This window comes from Nannobrachium achirus, assembly GCF_963921795.1.
Source record: "Nannobrachium achirus genome assembly, chromosome: 6".
Classification (NCBI taxonomy): domain Eukaryota; kingdom Metazoa; phylum Chordata; class Actinopteri; order Myctophiformes; family Myctophidae; genus Nannobrachium; species Nannobrachium achirus.
In genome coordinates this window covers 15,082,954-15,105,013 of record NC_137815.1, presented here as the reverse complement: position 1 = coordinate 15,105,013, position 22,060 = coordinate 15,082,954, and the positions used below count along the sequence as shown (strand labels likewise).

The 22,060-nt window shown below is 42.1% G+C and overlaps 1 protein-coding gene across 1 annotated transcript in view; it reads left to right on the top strand.

Moving 5' to 3' along the window:
- The window catches only part of prickle2b (prickle homolog 2b), a gene marked incomplete at both ends in the record, with an annotated part of 202,347 nt that overhangs the window by 1,401 nt on the left and 178,886 nt on the right, over positions 1–22,060 (top strand). Inside the window, one exon of the mRNA XM_080727953.1 lies at positions 1,017–1,095. Within this exon, the coding sequence (XP_080584079.1) occupies positions 1,017–1,095 (79 nt within the window). The remainder of the gene's footprint in view (positions 1–1,016; positions 1,096–22,060) is intronic.

Genomic DNA, 22,060 nt, shown 5'->3' with positions numbered 1-22,060 from the left:
GTAGTAGTGCTACATGTCTAGCCTACAGTAGGCTAGCCATGTAGCACTATCTGCAGTAAGAAGCTCTTGTCTTAATGGGGAATACCACTCTTTTTCAACATTGAACTATGTCATTATTCATTAATATACCTTGGATTTGTAGTTCTAATGTGGAAATAAGAAAAAAGTCCCCCCCTTCGGTGTTGCCTAGAACTGGAGGACTGATTGTGGGGTTTTGCTTGCAAAGTACACTTTGGTGATGTCATCAATGTGTATTGCAAGCCAAACCCCACAATCAGATCAATGCATTACATTCACCAATTCAGTCACACATTCATACACCAATGTCAGAGGAAACCGTGCAAGGCACCTACCTGCAAATCGGGAGCAATTAAGGGTTCAGAGTCTTGCTCAAGGAACGACACTAACTTTGGGGGAGCCCGCGATCGAACTGGGAATCTTCCGGTTCCCAAGCAGCTGCTCTACCTCCTGAGTCACTGCTGCCACTATGGAAATAACAATATGATGGGAACTATGCACGAAAACTAATTTCACCCACTTTTTTGAGCGGTGCAAACCGCACCTATAAGTGGCTGTTCCTCAGCGTTTTGTCATAGCAAAATGTGTGTACGTAGCATCATGTTCGTCTAGTGATGTCATATGTTGTATGTCTGTAGCCTTTTTCCTCAGCGTTTTGCCATAGCAAAACGTGTGTGTGTAGCATAGCCTGTACATCCTAGACTCAAATCCTAGTCCGAAGACGTTATGCAAGCACGACCACCGCTCACTTCACATTGGGTGGGATTTTTTATTTCTGTAAACCTGAATAAAGCTAGCCTGACACTGAGCCTGAATTTACATTTCGTTTCACTCTGTTATTCTGAATCGCTGAAACACATTTTTAAAGGGGTGTGGATAGCGATTCAGGGTTTGTAACCAGGCTAGAATAAAGCCGACTCTGAGAATGATTGTGGTTCAGAGAGTGTACAGTAAGTTGTAACCCCCGGTTCTTGTTGCTGTTTGTGTCCAGCTGAGAGCCCTGGACGAGCCTGACCGCGGACAGCCCTGCAACGCGTGTGGAGACCAGTGTCCTGGCTTCAACCTGCATAAATGGAGGTACGCAGCAGCACACACTGTCACTGCTTCACAACTCCACAAACCACACCTGTTCATGCACATATAGTACGCATAGGCAAGATGGTGTATGTCGGGAAGGAAACCGCTCCATCTCCATATTTCAGCTTTGTGGGCTTTTATTTTTTGTAAATTAACTTGATCATACAACAGTGTCACACAAAAGCATACAAAAAAGAGCAGATCGCGGCTCATTTCGAGCTTGTGGATCAGCTATTTTTGGTATTTTTGAATCCTGAAAAGTAAATCTTTTGGCCATAGGAGGTTTCCACCCGACAGGCACGATATGCAGTATGACTGTTGTCGAGGAAACGAGCATTATGCGTGACGTCAACGGCATGACGCCTTCTGCAGTTATTTGTCACCTGATCAGCTAATTGAGACATTGAAAAGCTGTTGCTTTTGGCCCAGCAACAACTTTCTCCATTACAAGATTTAGGGGAGACTTTCCTTTGTTGATGGATTTGCTGTCATCTACAGCAGCATAGTAGTGGCTGGCTTCCTTCTTCAGAGGCCAATGAGGCACACGTGGGGATGAACGGAGCATCCTGGTTCTTATACTGTACCAGTTTCATAGATTGCTCCAAGATGTCACATAGTGTACTACAATGACGGCTTGTAATGTCTTGCAAGAGGGCAAAAAGAGCTCAGGAGGTACATTGATGCCGTTCGGGAATCGAAGTGTGTCTGTGTTAAAGTGTCCTTGAGCAGGACACTGCTCCCGATGAGCAGTTTATTGGTGCCTTGCATGGTTTCCTCTGCCATTGGTTGTGTGAATGTGCACCATTTACCATTTTTAAAACCATAGTTTAGTTTGAAAGTGACTTTTTCCATCTCTCTCACACGCTCATTTCATTTTTCACCTTTGAAGCACTTTCCTATCTTATCGTAAAAAAAACAACTATCTGGTAGATGTGTTTTTATAAAACAACGCACAAAAAGGTAAATGCTGCATAGCCGTCTGGGCCAGTAATAATCGTTAACATACTGTAGGGAAGTGGTTCTCAAAGTGGGGTTCCAAATGGACCCTTACAGGTCTATATAACTGTGAGAGTGGAACAAATGGGGTCCATTTGGTTCAGTTTGTTACACTCTCAGAGTTCTGGGGGGTCCTTTAAATGTAAAAAAGAATAAGAAGGAGAAAAGAAAAAGAAGAGCCACTGCTTTAGAAGCCTAGAAAAAGGTCAAGCTCTTTCTGTTCAATTAGTTATCCTCCCCAGCATGAAAGCTTAAGGATTCAACCCTCTGTCCTCTTGCTATAAGGTAAACCATTGGTTAAAACTACCAACCATTAAACCAGGGCAACAAGGCAGGACAGGAATGTGGCCTTAATTGCCTCTCTCTCTCCAACGCCACGCTTTCACTTCTTGACAAACAAACCAACAACAGGGGGATTTTCTTCGTTTTCTAACACCCTAGGTCTTGGGAAGCTGTTAGTAGGCTACCTTTGAGCACTGTTGGCTGGAAAACCCCTATGCTTTATTGGTGGCAAAAAAGTCTTTGTGTACTTCAGAGCAAAACCTGTAACAGTTTACGAGCGCGAGGCTCTGCGTTGCTGTCGGTGTTGCCAGATTTTGGAATATTTTTCCTTGGAATTCTTTGCCACTTACAATGTTATGATTTTATGAAACTGTTTTGGAACCACTGGTTTAAACAGTAACTTTAGAAACAATCCTAAAACATGAAATAAAATGCGACCCGCCACTAGCAATATTTACAGGTGACTTTACAGAAAGAAAACAAGACCAAATGTCGCTTATGATAAGCATACCTGGCAACACATGCGTTGCCGCATGTCTCAAGCACTAACAACGCGGTCTTCACGGCCAGTGACACAGATAGGGCTGTTGATGGTGTGTTTAATGTGGAATGTGGTGGACTTTAGCTGACCTCAGTGTTAGCTAACAGATAGGGGAGTAGGAGGGGCAGCCAGGCCAGGTAGCCTTACTGTAACATGTGTTATGTCAGAGTTCATTTAACTTACTGTAACATGTGTTATGTCAATGTTCATTTAACTCTCGCCTTAGATTAAGACTAGTGGATGTATTTTATCGATGTTTACATTTTCAATATACATGAGTCTTAGCGTTCATCCCCCTATGTCAGCTGGAATGTCCACGTAAACCCCTTTCCACTCCAAACATGTACAAATTCAAAATATAAGATGCTTGCCCCTGTATGTATACTAGGGGTGTAACGATACATTTTAATAGCGATTCGATACATATCACGATACATGGTTGACGATACGATACATGGACGATATTGGTTCATTCATGACGATACGATACGATTCGATTCAATGATTTAAAATCGATATAGTAACTATTTAGCAAAGAAATTAAATCTGTGTGAAAGGTGTGGATAGTGCAGGTTTTTAAGGGAAACATGTATTATTATGGATATAAATACGTAAACACAGTGATTATCTGCCAAATGCATGGACATTGTATATTGACAAACCTGCACCTTGACATTAAACCCGAGATTTATCGACAGACCAGTGCAGCTATATGGAAAGGAAAAGTAATTAAACCCCTCCTTTTAATTTTTCTTCTTAAAAATGCTAAATACAATGCCCAAGTAGGCAGTATCGATACATTCGATTCTTTGCACTGCCGATTCGATACGATACAAAATAAAACGATTCGATTTTAGCTGTTTTCATTTCGATATACTTCGATTTTTCAAGTTAAAAACGATATTTCGATACAGTTACTATATCGTTACACCCCTAATGTATACGTATGTATATATATAATATATGAGTGATTTCTTTTTACTTGCTTCTGGAGGCCCTTATATTTTTGACATGGGGGTCCGCAGCAGAATATACATCACTTTGTGGGTTCTTGGTATGAAAAAGTTCGAGAACCACTGTTGTTTTGATGTTTTCTTCTACAGCAGACGATACACTACAGCAGTGGTTCTCAAAGTGGGGTGCGGGGATCCCCCAGGGGTCCTTGAGGGGATTCCTCCAAGGGCTCGACAGCTAAATGAGTTACTATAGCATCGAAATCTGTTAAAAACGTAAAGCCTAGTATTACTGGAGTAAAAGTACAAGCCAAAGGGTCACGTCATTGAAAGCTAGCAGTAGGAGTCTAGGAGAGAATGTATGAATCGTTCAACACACAACGTGTGTTCGTCTGGGAAACCACTGAAATATTGATGACTCAGTGAATATTCAGGAGATAAAGAATAGGTATATACGGCACAAGGAAGGCACTGCCGGGGCTTTTGTCTTTTTCTTCCGCTTCGCTCTTCGATGCCCGCCGCTAAAAGAAGTTTCTACAAAGCTACCGTCGCTGTCGGGCAGAAACCTCGTATCTCCACATTTCAACTTTTGTATGTTTTTCTTTTTGTGAATTCATACAAAGTGTGTCGCACTAAAGTAGTGAAGATAGTCAATCTACAAGCTTGTAGATGGTCTATTTTATTTTATTTCTTTCAAAAATAATAAGCGGTTATGGATTTACAAGGTTTCCATCCGACAGCAACGCTATGCCGGTGTCCTGGGGGGCTTTGACTGGGCTTTTATTATTGTATGTGTGTGTGTGTGCGTGTGTGGCTGGCAGATTCTTATTCAACTGACAACAGAGGACCAGGTCAAGCGTGTTTAAAAGCACCCAAATCTAGGAAGAACTATCAACCCACTAGAATTAACCTCAAGATGCTATTTTCAGATTATTTTTGGCCTCTGTTTTGCTTACTTGTTTTCAACAAATTCAATCCAGGAATGCATCTGTGTCATTTTAGATCTTAGCTGTCGTGTACGGACTGAGACCTTTGTTGATCCCGCAGGGGGAAATTCACACAGCTGCCAGAGGCAGTACAGCAGTTAAGATAAAGCGGGGTAAAGTACACCATGGGTCAAAGAAACACCATCAATAATGGACAAAATATACAACACACTACACTATACTCTCTCAGCAGTGCTTGCATCCTGCAGGACACCCTGAGATCATTGCTGAAACCTCTTATCTCCATATGATCACACTACAGCGTAACACAAAAGCATCAAAAGTAGCAGATCTACAAGCTATAAGTGCTGCGCGAAGCAATGTGTTTCAGGCATGTCGATCTGCTACTTTTGCAATTTTATTTATTCGAATCCTGAGAAGTAACAATACTGGACATACAGTATGAGTTTTCCACTCGAGAGACGATATACAAGAAAACGCACTGTAAGCATGTGTCCATCCATACTGCACTGAACTGTTATTTACCAGCAATTAGTCTATTTCAAGACTTTCATTTGAATTTTCTTTTTTTTTAACTTCTCATCGCCTCCATATACCGTACTGTATCTTCTCCTGTATACTATTAGCACAAAGAGAATCAATCAATAAATGAAACACTTTCCCTTCCTCTTAGAAGTGTTACGGTGTAAAGCTGCAGCCATGGCTCCTGTTACCTCCCTGCATGAGTCGTCGTTGTCGGGCAGAAACCCTCTATCTCCATATTTCAACTTTTATGTTTATTAAATGAATGCCTTATTTCATCATATGAGAATGATGTACAAAAGTTGTGAAAATAGGTGATCTACAAGCTCACAACGTGTTGCATCTCGTGTGAGCATGTTGTGAGCTTGCAGATCTGCTATTTTCACAATTTCAAAGGTAGGGTAAGTGATATTTGTGTAAATAGCTCTATGTTCTGATAGTAATCACTGCTATAGAGTGTTTGTTCAGTAACAGAGGTCTCCATTTCTCTCCAGTTCTTTAGCAAACAGAAAAGTATTTTCAGATCAGGATACCAATGTTATCCAATCATTAGAGACAACTCATACAGGATAAACCAGTGATGACACAAAGAAATGAGCAGACAAAATAGGAATGATAAATGGGTACTCTCTCCTGAACAAACACTCTGTAGCAGTGGTTTTCAACCTTTTCAGGCCACGACCCCTGGGGGACCGCCAAAATAATCATATTTTAACAGGGGACCCCCCACCCTGACGAGCACTTAAGAGTTGACGTATTACATTTAGTATAACGTGATTCTATTGTGAAAATGTGAGGCGTTGTGAGCATGTAGATCTGCCTCTAATATTTGACAATTTGGCCAACGTTTAATTAGTCATTTTAGAGGTATTAAAAAGTCCTTAAATTGTCACTTTAGAAATGTGCAGATACCCTCTATACACTTAAACTTTATGTTGGTTTGTTTACTGTTGAGTGAGAAAACAATGTTAATTAAGTTAATCATCTGGAGACCTCCCAAAATAATATGGGTCCCGACCCACAGGTTGAGAACCACTGCTTTAACCTTTCAACAAAAAAATATCACTCTTGGGACATACTGTACAAGGTTTCCACCCGACCGTGCTGAAACGTCTTGACAGCGCTGAGCGTAGCGCGGCTGCAATAAGCTGAGCTGGCAGCTGGCGGCAGGTTCCAGGCTGGTTCCAGTCACTCCAGGCTTCCACAACACGCTTCAACACTGAATTATTAATGCTTGCCCTTGGCTTGATTGATTCTCCCCAGTGCTAATGAGACTCATTACCAGGCTTATTAACATGGAGAGCTTGTGTTGAACGTGAACGCTGCTATCTGATCGGCCCCGATCGTATGACCCACTTCTGACACCGAGCGCCTTGCTAGATAGCAGTGGTGGAAGAAGTACTCAAATGTTTTACTTAAGTAAAAGTATCAATAGTGCAATGTAGAGATACAAGTAAAAGTCTGGAATTCAAAATGTACTTGAGTAAAAGTACAAAAGTAGGCTATTGGCATCAAAATGTACTTTTTTTTCCTCTTTTCTTTCTTTCTTTTTTCTTTTTTTTTCTTCTCTTCTTTTTTTCTCCTTTATGAAAAAAAAAAATCTGAACACTCTTATAACTAATCAATGTCTTAATTCATGTATACGTAGGATAGGCATTCACAAGCTTTCAGCTTCTGCCTATTCCTTTTGATCACCTGTAACAATGATTTATATGAATGTATGACCTGTATAAAAAGTATGAGATGATCAAATAAACTAAACTAAACTACTTATAGTACCAGTAAAACTCCCTAATCGGGAGAAAAGCGTCCGGTCAGGTCGCTTACACAAACTTTAGAAGGCAATGGTAGCCAATCAGGAGGGAATATGGGAAATGGGACAGATCCATGTTGATGATGACATGACTTTAGAGATACTGTGTACCGCTTTGCGTGATTTTAGAGAAAAATCTGTAGGAGCAGTGTCCAAAAATGTGTTTTGCAAGAATCGGCCTCATGGTGGTGCTGGAAGAGGGCCATGTGAGAAATGAGGTTGTGGTTTGGCAGCCAAGGAGAGTGTGTGCAAAGTTTGGCATGGATAGGGGCAACTGTGGCGGAGATATGAGTAGGGCAAAGGTGTGACGTGTGACTGACAGACTGACTGACAGCCGCTAGAGGATTTGATAGTAACTGCGACCTGACGGTCACGACCAAAAGTAGAAAGTACTCATTATGTAGAATATCCCATTTCAAGTTTTCAGATGTATACAAATCTTTTTAAAAATAGCAGATCTAGAAGTTCACAATGTGTCACGCGATGCGACACATAACTTTCGACTATTTTCGAATGGCCGCAATGCATATGGTTAATGTATGTTTTGTAATAATAATCAGAATCTACAAGGTAACTAGCAACTAAAGTTTTCAAGTAAATGTAGTGGAGTATTCGTACAATATTTGGATCCGAGATGTAGTGGAGTAGAAGTCAAAGTATTGGAAATTGGAAAAACTCAAGTAAAGTACACATACATAACTCAAAATTGTAGTACAGTACTTGAGTAAATGTACTTGGTTACTTTACACAACTGCTTGCTAGAAAGAGCTGCCTTTTCTGTGAGTCGCTGTCGAGGCACATTAGCAGCGCTGCTGTTGTCAATGCTAATGTAGGGACCTTTTTAAAAAGGTCACTTGTGAACTCTGTAGTAGCCTCAGGTCTGTCTGAACTGGAGATGATGATGAATGGTGTTGCTAAAGGAGGTGGTGGAAAGTAACTAATTATATTTACTCAAGGTCTTTCAAGGTACTTTTACCTTACTGGTATATTACAGTACAGAAGTTAGTAGGTGTTTTTTTTATACTTTGTACTTGACTACATCTCCGAGGTAAATATTGTACTCTTTTTTATTTCAAACACAGATTAACCACATCAGCCCTATGTTATACTTGGGCTATTTAAAAAAATAGACGATCTACAACATGCTCAGAATCCACATTGTGTGCTTGTAGATCAGCTATTCGATTCCTTTTTTTTTCCTTTTACATATTTGATAAAACGGTGTACGAAGGTATTTTGGTATTTTTGATTCCAAGGCTTTTGTGCTTTCACTGAAGTCCGTCTTCCACCACTGTTAAAGAGAGCATTTATAAATGTTTGCGATTCCTTAATTTCCTGCTCATAATATATGTTGTAGCATCTCTGAAGGCAGAGTGTTTAGTTTGTGTGTGTGTCTGTGTGTGTGTGCTGGACAAAGCTTGGCCTTGTCTGTACTACTGTATGTCCTTCTCTTGAAACCCTAGCTGGCTAAGAGCAGCAGGGACCACTGTTCCCCGGTACAGTTAGTGATTCTGGGCTTGTTTTTCTGTCGCTCCTCAATATTGGTAGTCGCGGTGTGTGTGTGTGTGTGTGTGTGTGTGTGTGTGTGTGTGTGTGTGTGTGTGTGTGTGTGTGTGTGTGTGTGTGTGTGTGTGTGTGTGTGTGTGTGTGTGTGTGTGTGTGTGTGTGTGTGTGTGTGTGTGTGTGTGTGTGTGTGTGTGTGTGTGTGTGTGTGTGTGTTAGTTTTTTGTCTAAAGTGTAACGCAACGAAGGCTGTCGGGATCAGGACTCGAACCCGCGACACGCTGTCAGGCTATACATTGAGCCTATAGGTGCCTTGTTGGTCATTTATGGTCAGTAATGGTCATTTTCTTGTCTTTCTTTCTTCTCTTTTGAGATATTACAAAAGTCTTAAACGTCATCTGGGGAACCCGCCCCCCCAAAAGTGTGTGGACCCCCCTGGGGGTTCCGACCCACAGGTTTAGAACCTCTGAGATGAATGGAGGTCCTGAATGACTCATTGTTGACGTCCGCCCGTCACCTCGGTTACCTCACACGCACGCACGCACGCACGCACGCACGCACGCACGCACGCACGCACGCACGCACACACACACACACACACACACACACACACACACACACACACACACACACACACACACACACACACACACACACACACACACACATTCACACACACAGGGCTGTCCTGCTATTCACTGTGTTAACAAGATGACCAGGGCAAATAAAACTGTCCCAGGTCGCCTAGGAGTAATATGAATAGCCCTGTAAAAAAGAAGATTGTGTGCGTGCGTGCGTGCGTGCGTGCGTGCGTGCGTGTGTGTGTATTACTATACTTACGAGGTCCAGGCGTCTCCACAAGTAGAGTAGAATATGAGAAATAGATGCTATGAGGACCGTTTCCCTGGCCCTCTCAAGATAATTAGTTTAGTTTACTTTAGTTTCGTTTTAAAATATTTTTTTGCATTTTTACATTAACAATTCAGGTTGGGGTTAAGATTGGAATTAGACATTTAGAGGTTACTGTAGGTCTAGGGTTGGATTTAGAGTAAAAACTGATTTATGCCAGTGTCATGCTGCACACAAAAAAAGTCAGCCTAAAATGATAATCCTAAATCCTTGTAGCAATATGTGTGTGTGTGTGTGTGTGTGTGTGTGTGTGTGTGTGTGTGTGTGTGTGTGTGTGTGTGTGTGTGTGTGTGTGTGTGTGTGTGTGTGTGTGTGTGTGTGTGTGTGTGTGTGTGTGTGTGTGTGTGTGTGTGTGTGTGTGTGTGTGTGTGTGTGTGTGTGTGTGTGTGTGTGTGTGTGTGTGCGCGCCCTGGTGCACAAAATAATGCGTAATATGCGTTCCCAGTCTAAATGGGTTAAACCCCCTCCCCCTATGAAGAACATTCATGGGGGGGCCCGCAGTGAATCCAGAATGTGGTGTGACGCCCCTGCTAGTGCTCATATGGGTCAGGAAGCTAATAGGCTGATTAATGGTGTAAACAGGGCACGTGTTGTCGGTCATTTAAAGGATATGGATTTTTTTCCCCGTGTTAAAAAGTGATGTTTCTTTGACAGGACTTGGGGGTTGGTTGTGTTGTGATGGATGGCCGATGCTAAGCGGTGTTACAGACCCATGCAGAACACTGTCATAGCGCTGATTATAAATCATGTTTTGACCTTTTTGGACTTGGCGTGACAGCCTGGTCCCCGACTGTCCCTCTCCATCTCCCTGCATCATTATTCAGCCTTTTGATCACTCTCTTCACTTCTCACACTTCATTCCTCTTTACTCTCTCTCACTCCTGTTTCCTTGCATACCTGCGTATTAGGACATTCACGAATAGTGATTTTTAGTATTCGAATTATTCGACCTCAAAGTCTTCGAATAGTCAAATATTCGACAGGACTGGCCAAACTGTCAAATATTAAGTAAGCAAGAGGCGAACGTTGTGAAAATAGACGATCTACACGCTTGTAGATCTGCTATTTTCACAATATTTATCTGCGGAACCGAGTCACATTAAATGTTCCAAGTGCTTGTCAGGGTGGGGGTCCCCAGTTCAAATATGTTTATTTTGAGTGTCACGGCCTAAAAAGGTTTGAGAACCCCTGGTATTAACAAATTCATCCACCAGGGGCATTGACAACTCTTAGAGAAAACAAGCGAATATTCGACTTCGGTGAACAACGTTGAATAGTGACTTTGATATTCGAATATTCGAATATTTGGTGAATGCCCTACTACGTATAATCTTCCCCTCCCTTCTCTCAAAGGCATAGTATCATAATATTGTAACTCCATCATCATTTCCTTCTATAACAGCAGTTGTCAACCGCTGGAGTGGAATAGCGTGGTGGGGTTTAAAACAATATTTTTTTTGAAATATCTAGGCATTTTGTTGAAATGTTTTCAATTCTTTTCTTCTTTTTTTTTTACGTCAGGTTTTGAAATATATGTATTTATTAATTTACTTACAATATGTTTTGCTTTATGATGACCTGCCCAAAATAGGGATGGACCGTTATAACAAGGACCCTAATAGTGACATGTATTTGCCTGCGAATAAGATGTACAAGCTTGCGGAGCGTCCCGTGGGCTTGTACATCTGCTATATTTGACGTATAAAATAAAAGAGGGGTTAAAATGTTTGTGATGGTGTATTTACACATTTTGCCAGGGATCTTTGAGAACTACTGGGTCAGGTGCACGGCAATCTGGCTAGCTATCGTCAAAGAAAAGGTCCTTTGGGGCGCCCGCTGGCCTAGTGGTCAAGGCGCATACCACATACAAGGCTATGATGCCTGCTGGCGTCGCCGGTTCGATTGCCGATCTGGACGACCTTTGCCACATGTCATTCCCCATCTCTCTCCCCATTTTACTATCCTATCAAATAAAGGCAAAAGCCCAAAAACAAATCTTAAAAAAAAAAAGAAAAGGTCCTTTTCACTCTGTGGAGCATAGAATTCTGTTCTCAAGAGACTAGGCACACGGTGCCGTGTGTTGTTGACATTGATGCTGAAGGCCTTAGATGGCCTCTGATTGGCTGTAATGAGGTGAAGGAGGAAGATTAGACATGGTGGTCACGGAAACGGGGGAAACGGGGGCGGTGGGACGCGGGCATGCATGCACAAACAGACAGGGGCCCTGGCAGACTGCTGGGGAATGCCAATGAAAGCAACCGCATTAAAAGTCAAGAGCCTCTGTCTCTCACGCACGCACGCACGCACGCACGCACGCACGCACGCACGCACGCACACACACACACACACACACACACACGCACACCCCATAGAGAGGCCACTAGATAAAGAGCGGACCATGGGGTTGAATACCAACGGTATTCTTCATTTTCCTGGAGCAGTGAAATGTAACACAAACACCTCCTGAGGCCCATCCTAAAGATGTCCTCTAAATTTAAACAGTTTTCTGAAAAAAAAAGAAAAAGAAACTATGTTTATAAATATCAGTCAAGGACCACCCAAAATGATATGTATTTGACCGCTGACCCGGAACGGATTACCGTGACGGCGCAATTTTTCTCGGATTCTTCGAGACTCTAGTACACTCTACTATGTGTTTTAAAGCATTCGTTGCGTGGGTTGTTGTGGATAGAATCATATTCTATATGATTTTTATGAATCCTGGCTTGGGCAGAGCAGACGATTAAGTTACCGTAATGAGTTTATAAACCCAGCTTAAAAGAAAAGATGTTCAGAAAGTATGTCATGATCCCACCTAGTAATTATTGTTATGAATTGGATATATTATACTGTGTGTGTGTGTGAGACGTGTGTGTGTGTGTGTGTGTGTGTGTGTGTGTGTGTGTGTGTGTGTGTGTGTGTGTGTGTGTGTGTGTGTGTGTGTGTGTGTGTGTGTGTGTGTGTGTGTGTGTGTGTGTGTGTGTGTGTGTGTGTGTGTGTGTGTGTGTGTGTGTGTGTGCGTGCATAATCATTTGATGTGGCTTTGATACGGCCACCTTGTGTTTGTTGTAGATGTTTGATTGGCTGGTAGTGCACTGTGTAATGGCCTATCGCTGACAGGAAATTAATTAGATGCAGCTTGTAACTTTACGTCAGTGGATCATCGCCTTGCTGCTGGAAAATTGGGGCGATCCGTGCACACGCGTGCGTGTTTGTGTGTCACATTTACCAAAACAAGCTGTAGTGTATCTTATGGCACAGAGACACAACTAAAATGCATTTTAGAATGTGTACAGGACAATAGCAGGCAGGCTGTGTCATCTCATGTGTCAGCTGGATGGGGTCCATATGTGTAACATGAGACCCAGCCCAGGTGGTGTCATGTTGCTCTGTTGTATGCTTGTAATTGCTTGTCTAAACTTTGTTGTTCTGTGTCTGTAGCTTTCACATTAGTGCTGCACAGTGGTTAGCAACATGAGCCTAGTTTATCCTACACACCAGTGGTTCTCAAAGTGGGATCCGGGGTCCCCCAGCAAAAGTAGTTAATATAGCATCGCAATTATTTTAACCACTTAATCCATTTAGACTGCCTTGTGCCGCGCTTGCAAGCTTGTACATCTGCTAAATACATATTCTCTTCTGGGAGTCCTTTTGGCACAAAACATTTTCAGATGGGGTTCCGCGGCCAAATACATAATTTCGTCACTGTTCGGCCAAAACCTCTTAACTCCATTTTTGAGGTTTTTGATTTTTTGGCATAAATCAGGGCTATCGAACACCCTTTACATCTGACAAATCTGAGTGTTGGTTAAAATATTATTGAACCAATGGAAAGTAGTAAAAATTGCTTGGGACAAAACCTCCTATCTCCACACTTTCTGCCAAAACAGCTAACTCCACCCAATTGGCCCTCTCTTTCTTTCATAAATGTGTGCTATTGAACACCCTTGTGTGTTGGTTAAAATAATATTGAACCAAGGAAAAGTAGTAAAAAGCCCTTCGGTCAAAACCTCCTAACTCCACTTGAGCTCGTTTTCCCGAAAATGAACATTTTGGAGTTAGGAGGTTTCGGCCCGACAGCAGAGATATGCTATATATGCTAGACACTGTGCATTCATTAACTATATTGTAAAGCCAACTTTTATGTCTTTACCTGGGATTCGAACCATAGTTTCCCATAAGAGACCACATTCCTACCTCTACAACAGTCTGGTCAGGAAGGGGAGATAATATTGTGCGTGTGAGCTTGAGGCAGTACCTCTTGTCAGTCAGTAGGTGTCGTCCTACCCAACACCAGGGCCTAAATGTCTTGATGGATGGAAGAGTAGGGAGACCACCTCCAATTAACATACTCTACCATACAGAGTAGGGAGACCACCTCCAATTAACATACTCTACCATACAGATCGCTTCACCTTTTATTCGTTCAAATAACCTTCCGGATTTCAGCTTCAAAGTTCAGCAGCTACCTGGTTTTCAGTAAAAGCTAGAGTACTTACTTGTTAGTAGGTACAGTACATGTACATTTCCCTTGTCTGACAGCATGCATTTTGTTTTCCTCGCTGTGTTCGTGTCATGTCTGATAAACAAAAACACAGCTGTGTTGAGACGGCTACATGCTGTTCCTCCAGGAGCTAACATGCTGCTGCTGCTGCACGCTCAGCACTTTCACTGCATCATGTGTTCGCCACGGTCCATGAAGAACCAAGGTCACTCTGGGAGTAGGGATCGGACGATAAGAAATATTATTGTTTATTGTGATAAGAAACACTCACGATAATCGTATTGTGGAGATTTAATTTATTGTGAAATCGTCCTCCGTCATGCACTGGGATCCAGGGACGTGCAGAGAATGTTAGAGAGGCAGGGGCTGAAATTTCTAAAAGGGCCTTTTGGTGAAAATATTGAAAATAGCAGACTTCCAAGCTCACGCTGTGACGCCTTGTGAGCTTGGAGGTCTGCTATGTGAGCTTGGAGGTCTGCTATTTTCGGTGCTTTTCACACTGAACTAAGCATAATCTCTTTCAACATAAGATGCTGCACTCAAGTTCAGGAGAGTTTGGACAAGTCACTTCTCTTGAATGCTGCCTTCAGGTATGGCATGGAAAGAAGGCATTTGCATTTCTCTCACCAAAAAATAGCCGATCTACAAGCTTGTAGATTTGATATTTTTTGGCAAATGTTCCGCCCCAGGATAATGGATGTTGTGGATATTTTGATTAACGCAATAATAGTGTAAATAGAGATTTCTTTGGTCACAATAATCGTGATATGACATTTTCATAACGTCCCATCCCTATCTTCCGATATTTTTCAAAAATGTTCATTTGTTCAAACATCTTTGAATAGATCTGCTATTTTTGAATAGCCAACGTATAAACTATGATGCTTACATTGAATGTGATTGATGCCGTATTAACACGTTTAGCTGGAGGCCCCCCTGTAAGGAAGGACCTACTGTGTGCAGTGTGCAGCGCCCCACATTTACCACCAGGAGGCCATACAGCACACCTCAACTGAGATGGATGTAATCTGCAGTGTAATTTCATTTGTCTAACACAGCAAGGTCAGCTAGGAATTGCCAGGGGCAAGAAGTGGGCCGATACAGACGGAGATGCCATGGTTTACTCCTCTGACCCATATGGCTCACTGCAGTCACACCTGGCTATGTTAAAGCCAGGCTTTTTAACATGTATCGACCATAGCGATTTACAATTTACAATTTAGGCATTTAGCAGACGCTGGTAATCCAGAGCGATTTACAACAAGCGGGGACAGCACAAGGTAATAGTCATCTAGGATCATTGATATGAAGGACATCATCATCAGTCTAAAGGGCTTTGCACACAGATGCATTTTTTTCGCACAGAAAAAAACGGACAATTAGTTTTTTTTAAAGAAAACAATGATTCTCTAAATAGATAGATAGATAGATACCTTTATTATCCCAAGGGGGGAAATCAGTTGCTCAGAGGCAGCACAGCAGTATAAGGTTATTTACAAAGTTACAGTGAAGTAAGAAAAAGATAAAAGAAAAACAAGAACAGAGTACAGTAAAGAGCAAGGTACATCAAGAGAGGGAACAAATAATATATAAATATATATACATAAAGTGTCCTTAAGCACAACTATCAAAAGTAGTACAGTGTCCAAATCAAATCAAAAGTGACCATAGCAGTCAATGCTAGTTAGTGCAACAAGTATCTCACTGTCATGTCAAACACAAACAAAAATACCCAAAACTACTAACACAACCTAATAGTGCAGTGTCAAAAAAGTCAGTGCGAAAAAAAAAAAAAACTTGAAAGGAAAAAGAAACTAGAAAGGGTGTCACAGCCCGACGCACATGAGCACCCTCCCTGGAAGGTCCTTAGAGGTCAGAGTCAGTACAACTATAGTTCCATCATCCTCTATGACCTCATGCACACCGGCTCCGAATTTGCCATGCGGCAGGTGGCTGCGGCAGTGCGTTTTTTTCCCCCGATCGAACCCAGTTCGATTTGTGCGTCTTGTCGCATGCGGTAAAAACTCATTGACTCCTTTTATGACTCCTTTTGGGATCCGCAGTGTGGATTCCGCACAGCCTTGCACACCAAATCCAATGCGTTTTAATCATGCAGCAAGCGAAAAGAAAAAAAAAAAAAAAACGGTCCTGTGTGCAAAGCCCTTAAGAGTAGAATATCCAAAAACTAGATCACCCAGTTGACCCATTAAAACCAGAAATGTGTAATTTTAGTTTATATAGCATCACAATCATTTGAACCACTTTAACCATTATTTTATACATTGGCAATTCAAAACATTTTTTACTCAGATCTTTGCTTCAGGAGGTCCCTGGGAAGAAATATATTTGCGATTGGGGGTCCATGGTCAAATTCAAATCATTTTGGGGGTTCTTGACTTTAGAACGTTTGAGCACCACTGATACATACGTTTTTTCAGAAATCTGTTGTCAGGATTTAGAAGGCATTTATAGAATTGGCCAACTGATCTTAAAGATGCAGTGCATGCCATGCCCCCCCCCTCCCTAAAATATCATTATCAGGTATTATGATTATACTAGGAGGAAGTTTTCTCCCAAAAAGTGTACATAAAGAGTTAGAATGTGTTTTTTATGTGGCCACACCCACCAGTTCATTAAGTATACCTGGTTGTCATGGTGGGTGGTGACCCAGCTGAAGTTAGCCACACCCACAGTGTTGGGTGAATGGTAAAAGGGGAGGGGATGATTATATGATGTAATGTTATCTGTGTTTTTGGATCTGCACTTTTGACCCACAAGGTGTCAGCCTCCAGGAAGAAACCCCAAATACAAAGGGAATACATAATTGCTCATAACAACCACACCAGGGGGTCTAATGAAGTACTGTCAACCTCCTAGACACATGAAAACCAGAAAAAGAACAAAACTATGGCACCGCCTCTTTAATGGATAATAGTCGACAGCCTAGAAGTGACTGTAATTATAGGCCTATAGGTTATGTCTGAAAGTCACACAAAGAAAAGTCACTCCTACTTTGATTCTACTGTTGTTTTACACAATGCAGTAACTTATTGTTTCCCCCCCAAATTCCGTCACACTGCATAAACCGACATGAAAGCGACGGGGGAGACGGGAATTATCCATGTTGTAGTGTGGGTGGCTGGGAATTGTAGGCCTTGTGGGACAAAGTAAACGTTGACTTATTGTGCGGATGACGGCAAGTGAGCCTGCCTTCTCTTTTTATTCCCCATGGCAGTTCAAAGGCGGCTTAGCCCCGCTAAGCCTTCATTATGGCCACGGATCAACACCCCGCGCAGAAAAACGGGGTGAATTAGCAACGCTAGGGCGGTACAACTCAGCCGGAAATTATTATCGCTTTGTTTGCTTTGCAGAGTGAGAAAAATAAGTCTTAAATGAGGTTGCTCCGGTTTACATAAGAGAGTGTTAACCTTTTTTTGGAGGCCAGTGGCAGTTTATTGGTGAATGGTGATGGGAGAGAAAATAAATACATTTAAAATGTTAAAAAGATTAGAGTGCAGTCAAGTTTATTTGGTTACATTTTGGAGGAGAGAATTTTAACCATTCAATTATGCATCCATATTTGCGAAGGAACGTTCGCCCCCCCAAAATAGCTGATCTACAAGCTCAAAACGCATGGCACTGTGACACGTTTTTACCTTGTAGATCAGCAATTTTTTGGACTGAACAGATTTGGTGTAGAAGAGTGAATGAAGAGATTGATTGATTGCTTGATTGAATACTTAATTAACTCATTTGCTGCTATTTTAAACATAGGCTGAACTGTTTTCCTGCCAAATTGTCCTTACCTTTTAACGTGGGCACATGCACGCATCGTGCACGATCTGTGCGCGACTAATCTAGTAGACGTGTAGACTCGATGACAGCTTTCGAATAAAAAAAACCCCATTGAAATAGACATATCCGTTGCCAGGCTGTATCCCTGCTTATCCGCCAGTGTTTACATGAAAAAACATTGGAAACAGCCAGCTGTGCGCTATGGTAACACATGGGCACGTTCGCACACATAGCAGACGATATGTGCGCAGATCATATGCCAGGCGGGTAGAGGAGTCAAACAACTATCAAATAAAAAAAACGGTGTGAAAAAAGACCATTCTATGGCCGTGCAGCTCCTTCCTTTGTTTACAAGAGCCAGAATCGGCTATAGTCAGCGATCATACTTTTAATCGTTTCATAATGATTAAAGCTAATTAAATTTCCGGGATAGACGGGCATCGCAGAGTGGTACAGCGGGGAAATCTCCGGTTTTGACGGGGATAGCAGGAAATGAGTTAACAAGCGTATTAACGGTACAGGTAGTGCAGTCAGAGGTTTTGCTAAAAGGATAACATTGTGATGGTCCATTTGTACTCAATGCATCAGTGCAGCACTGCCAAGTACAGTTACGGTTCTTCATAGAGGGTTTAAGTGGTTAATGTTTACTTATTTCACAGCGGAGAGCCTGTAATATAGGAGGTTTTCTACACACAATGGAATTGACTTTCCCCTCCACAGGATCTCTCTCCGTCTCATTCCATAGCTTTCTCCTTTACTCTCAACTCCAGCTGAACTTTGTCCCTTCAGGTAATAAGCGCTCATTCGTCCATCATTAAGCCACCGCCTCGGTTTAAAATCTAACCAGCGGGGAAGCCTGACCCCTTGTCATGCACCAACAAAGATGAAAAAGACATTTAATCGCCCCCAAAACTCGCTTGCTCTCGGTTTTCTTCGCGGACCGCTCGTCCCCAGCGGTTCTTGTATTTTGGTTTATTTTACCGAGGATAAGGTTTAGACATAGTTCAGGTTTAGGCATAGTTTTACTAGGGTTAAGTTTAACATGCTACTCTTGCTGTATTTTTTTTTTACAGTTTTGGACATTTCCACCCGACATCAACTATATTCTGTCTGATTCTCTCTCTCTCTCGTCCTTAGAGAGAGATCTCTCTCTCTCTAAGGACAAAGAGGTCTTTTCTGATGCCTATCTGTCTCTGTCTCAGTCCTGCAGCCAGCCAGCCAGTCAGTCTGCGCTGGCACCTGTTATTATGGATGACCTTGATAAGAGAAGCAGGTTAAATAGATGTGTCAGATTAAAGCTGGCTTTAATACACACCCTGACAGATGACACGACTCTCTTAGCTCAGCTTAAAAACAGTAGTCGGCCACGCAGCTGTTCAAAAGAATCAAACGCTGAAGTAGTGCTGCGGCGGTCAATTATATTCTTAGCAATAGATTTTTCGATTGATCAAATAGTTGAGAAGAGCATTTATTGAAGACTATATATTTTTTGTTATGTCGTTGTTGGTGGGCAGAAACCTTGTATCTCCCAAGTTTGACATTTGTTAGAGTTTTTTTTTCATAAATTAAGACCCTACTTTATCATAGAGAATAGCCCATCTATAAGCACACATTCATTGATTGATTGAATACTTTAATTCAAAGTTCAAACAGGAAAAACAGCACAGTAACAGGACAATACAGTTCAGATACAAGGTCTACTAAACCCACTGGGGCGCCCGCTGGCCTACTGGTCCAGGCGTATACCACTTAGGCATTGCCAGTTTGCCACAAAGGCATGGATGCCTGGTGGCGCCGCCGGTTCGATTCCCATACCGGACGACCTTTGCTGCATGTCACTCCCCATCTCTCCCTCCCCCCCCCCATAAAGGCAAAAAAGCCCAAAAACAAATCTAACAAAAAGAAAGCACAATGGCTTGTTTACATTGGGGTCCTTTAAACAACCACATAACCAGCGTTGGGCAGTAACTAGTCACTACTAGTAATATATTACTGTAATATTACTTTACCCAGTAACGACTAGTGTAAGGCATTACCCTAACAAAATAATCGATTTTCAAATATATATATATTTTTTACCTTTACCCCTAATTGCTCATGCGCTCCTTGTGGGCAGTGAATCAGCTGGGTTGGGCTGAAAATACTGAATTTCCTTCGTGGGAGGAAATAGGTATCTATTACTGTTTTGGCGATAAACTTATTTTTTTTTATTATTTTTATTAAATTGATCAGATTTACATCTACATCTACATTGAAGTGCACCAAGATTATATTGATCACTGCCCCTACTATAATGCTCAACAGTTGGTACCATGTGCAGATGAAAGTGATTTCTGGTGTTATTTAGGGTTACATTTTGTATGTTTATGAGGATTTGGGTCGGCTTACTCTCTTAATTCAAGCAAAGCCCTATGTTAATATGATGCAAAGCCTCAATGTTGACCCAACCCAACACTTCTGTGTTTGCGTTGGCAACGGAACCGTGTCTCAAACTAAGAAGACCTCAGTTGAGTTGCAGCAGGTTCCATTTACAGTACAGTACAGTACCCATGTTGTTCTTTAGAGTACATTCAAATTGTATGAAGGTACTTATCATGGATTAGATGATTTCTGCATCATTAGTAGTCTGAGCGTATCTCTCTGTCTCTCTCTCTCCATTCTCAAACACTTGAGTGGATTAGATTTGTTTTGATAAAAGCCAGGGACATGCTGGGCCCCTGATTCAGCCCGGGAAAAAGAGTTGGGAGAGGCCCTCATTGCGCGCTATAGAGAGAGATCTCTCCCCATAGCGCTGCTGCTACTCAAAGATTTGCCATTTCAGATCATGACAAGTGACAAGCCAGTGGACCAATTACTGTACATGAGTTATATTTCGTCGTTGTCGGGTGGAAACCTTGTATGTCCAAAACCGTTTGTTTTGTATTTATCATTTTAAAAATGATTTAAACTAGTAAAAACAGACGATCTACAAGCACACAACGCCTCGCACCGCGAGGCGTTGTGTGCTTGTAGATCTGCTGTTTTCACTACTTTTTTGCAACGGCCTTGTATGATGAAGCAGGGCTTTGCTTTGAGAAAAAATGTATACATTTGAAACTTGGAGATTTTGTGGTTTCTGCCCGACAGTGACAGGCCGCCCAGCCCCCAAAATGGAACGAAGGCCGACATTTTGTTTTTAATTTTTTCCTAATGGCCGGCCTGGACCGGCCGGGAATGAACCGACCGTTCGGGAATTGTCCCACTTTTCCCAATGGCCAGCACGTCCCTGATAAAAGCTCTTTCACGTGGAGCCGTGGTTTCCTACTGAGTGCTAGGCTGGTGAGAGGCACAGTGTTGGTGTATGTATGTTGATGTACTTACTGTATGCTTAGTGCAGTGCTCCTGGAACCCACATATTAATATGGATTTGGCCACGGACCGTCATCTGATTTCTATGACTTTAGTCTTGTGTGAGCGTGTGGTGCTGCATACATACAGGAGGCCGCAGTTTCTGCATGGGCACACTTTTCATGTCCCAAGAATCCATGGGATTGGGCACACCAACATAATACTGGGGTGTAAATATCGTCACTGTCGGGAAGAAACCTCGTACCTCCCAAGTTTCAAATGTGTACGTTTCTTCGCAAAGTAAAAGCCCTGCTTAATCATACAAGGCTGTCGCACAACAGTAGTGAAAACAGCAGATCTACAAGCACACAACGCCTCGCGGTGCGAGGCGTTGTGTGCTTGTAGATCGGCTGTTTTCACTAGTTTAAATCATTTTTAAAATGATAAATACAATACTGGCTTTCAAGCAGTTTCAAGGGGCACACTTGACCCTTCTCAGGGGCACACCATAGGTCCCCAGGCACAGTGGTTGAGAAACACTGCAGTAGGGACATACACACTAAGTCAACTAAGTCATCTCTTCTGGGTGTACAGGGGGTACCTTTCCCATCCACAGCCACGTCAATTTGGGGGTCCTTGACATGAAAGAGTTTGAGAACTACTGCATTATTCCATCCAATTCGTCCAATCAATTTACTGATCCATCCACTTTAACACGAACAGAGTGTTCTTTTTAAGGAGCGCACTGCATCAAAGGGCTCTTTCATTTTCTCCTCTTTATTTTTTTATTTTTTTAAATCCCCTCCCTTCTCAGTGTCCGGCCACCTAATATCCAAAAGAGAAGAACATAACTTGCCTGGACGCATGCAATGA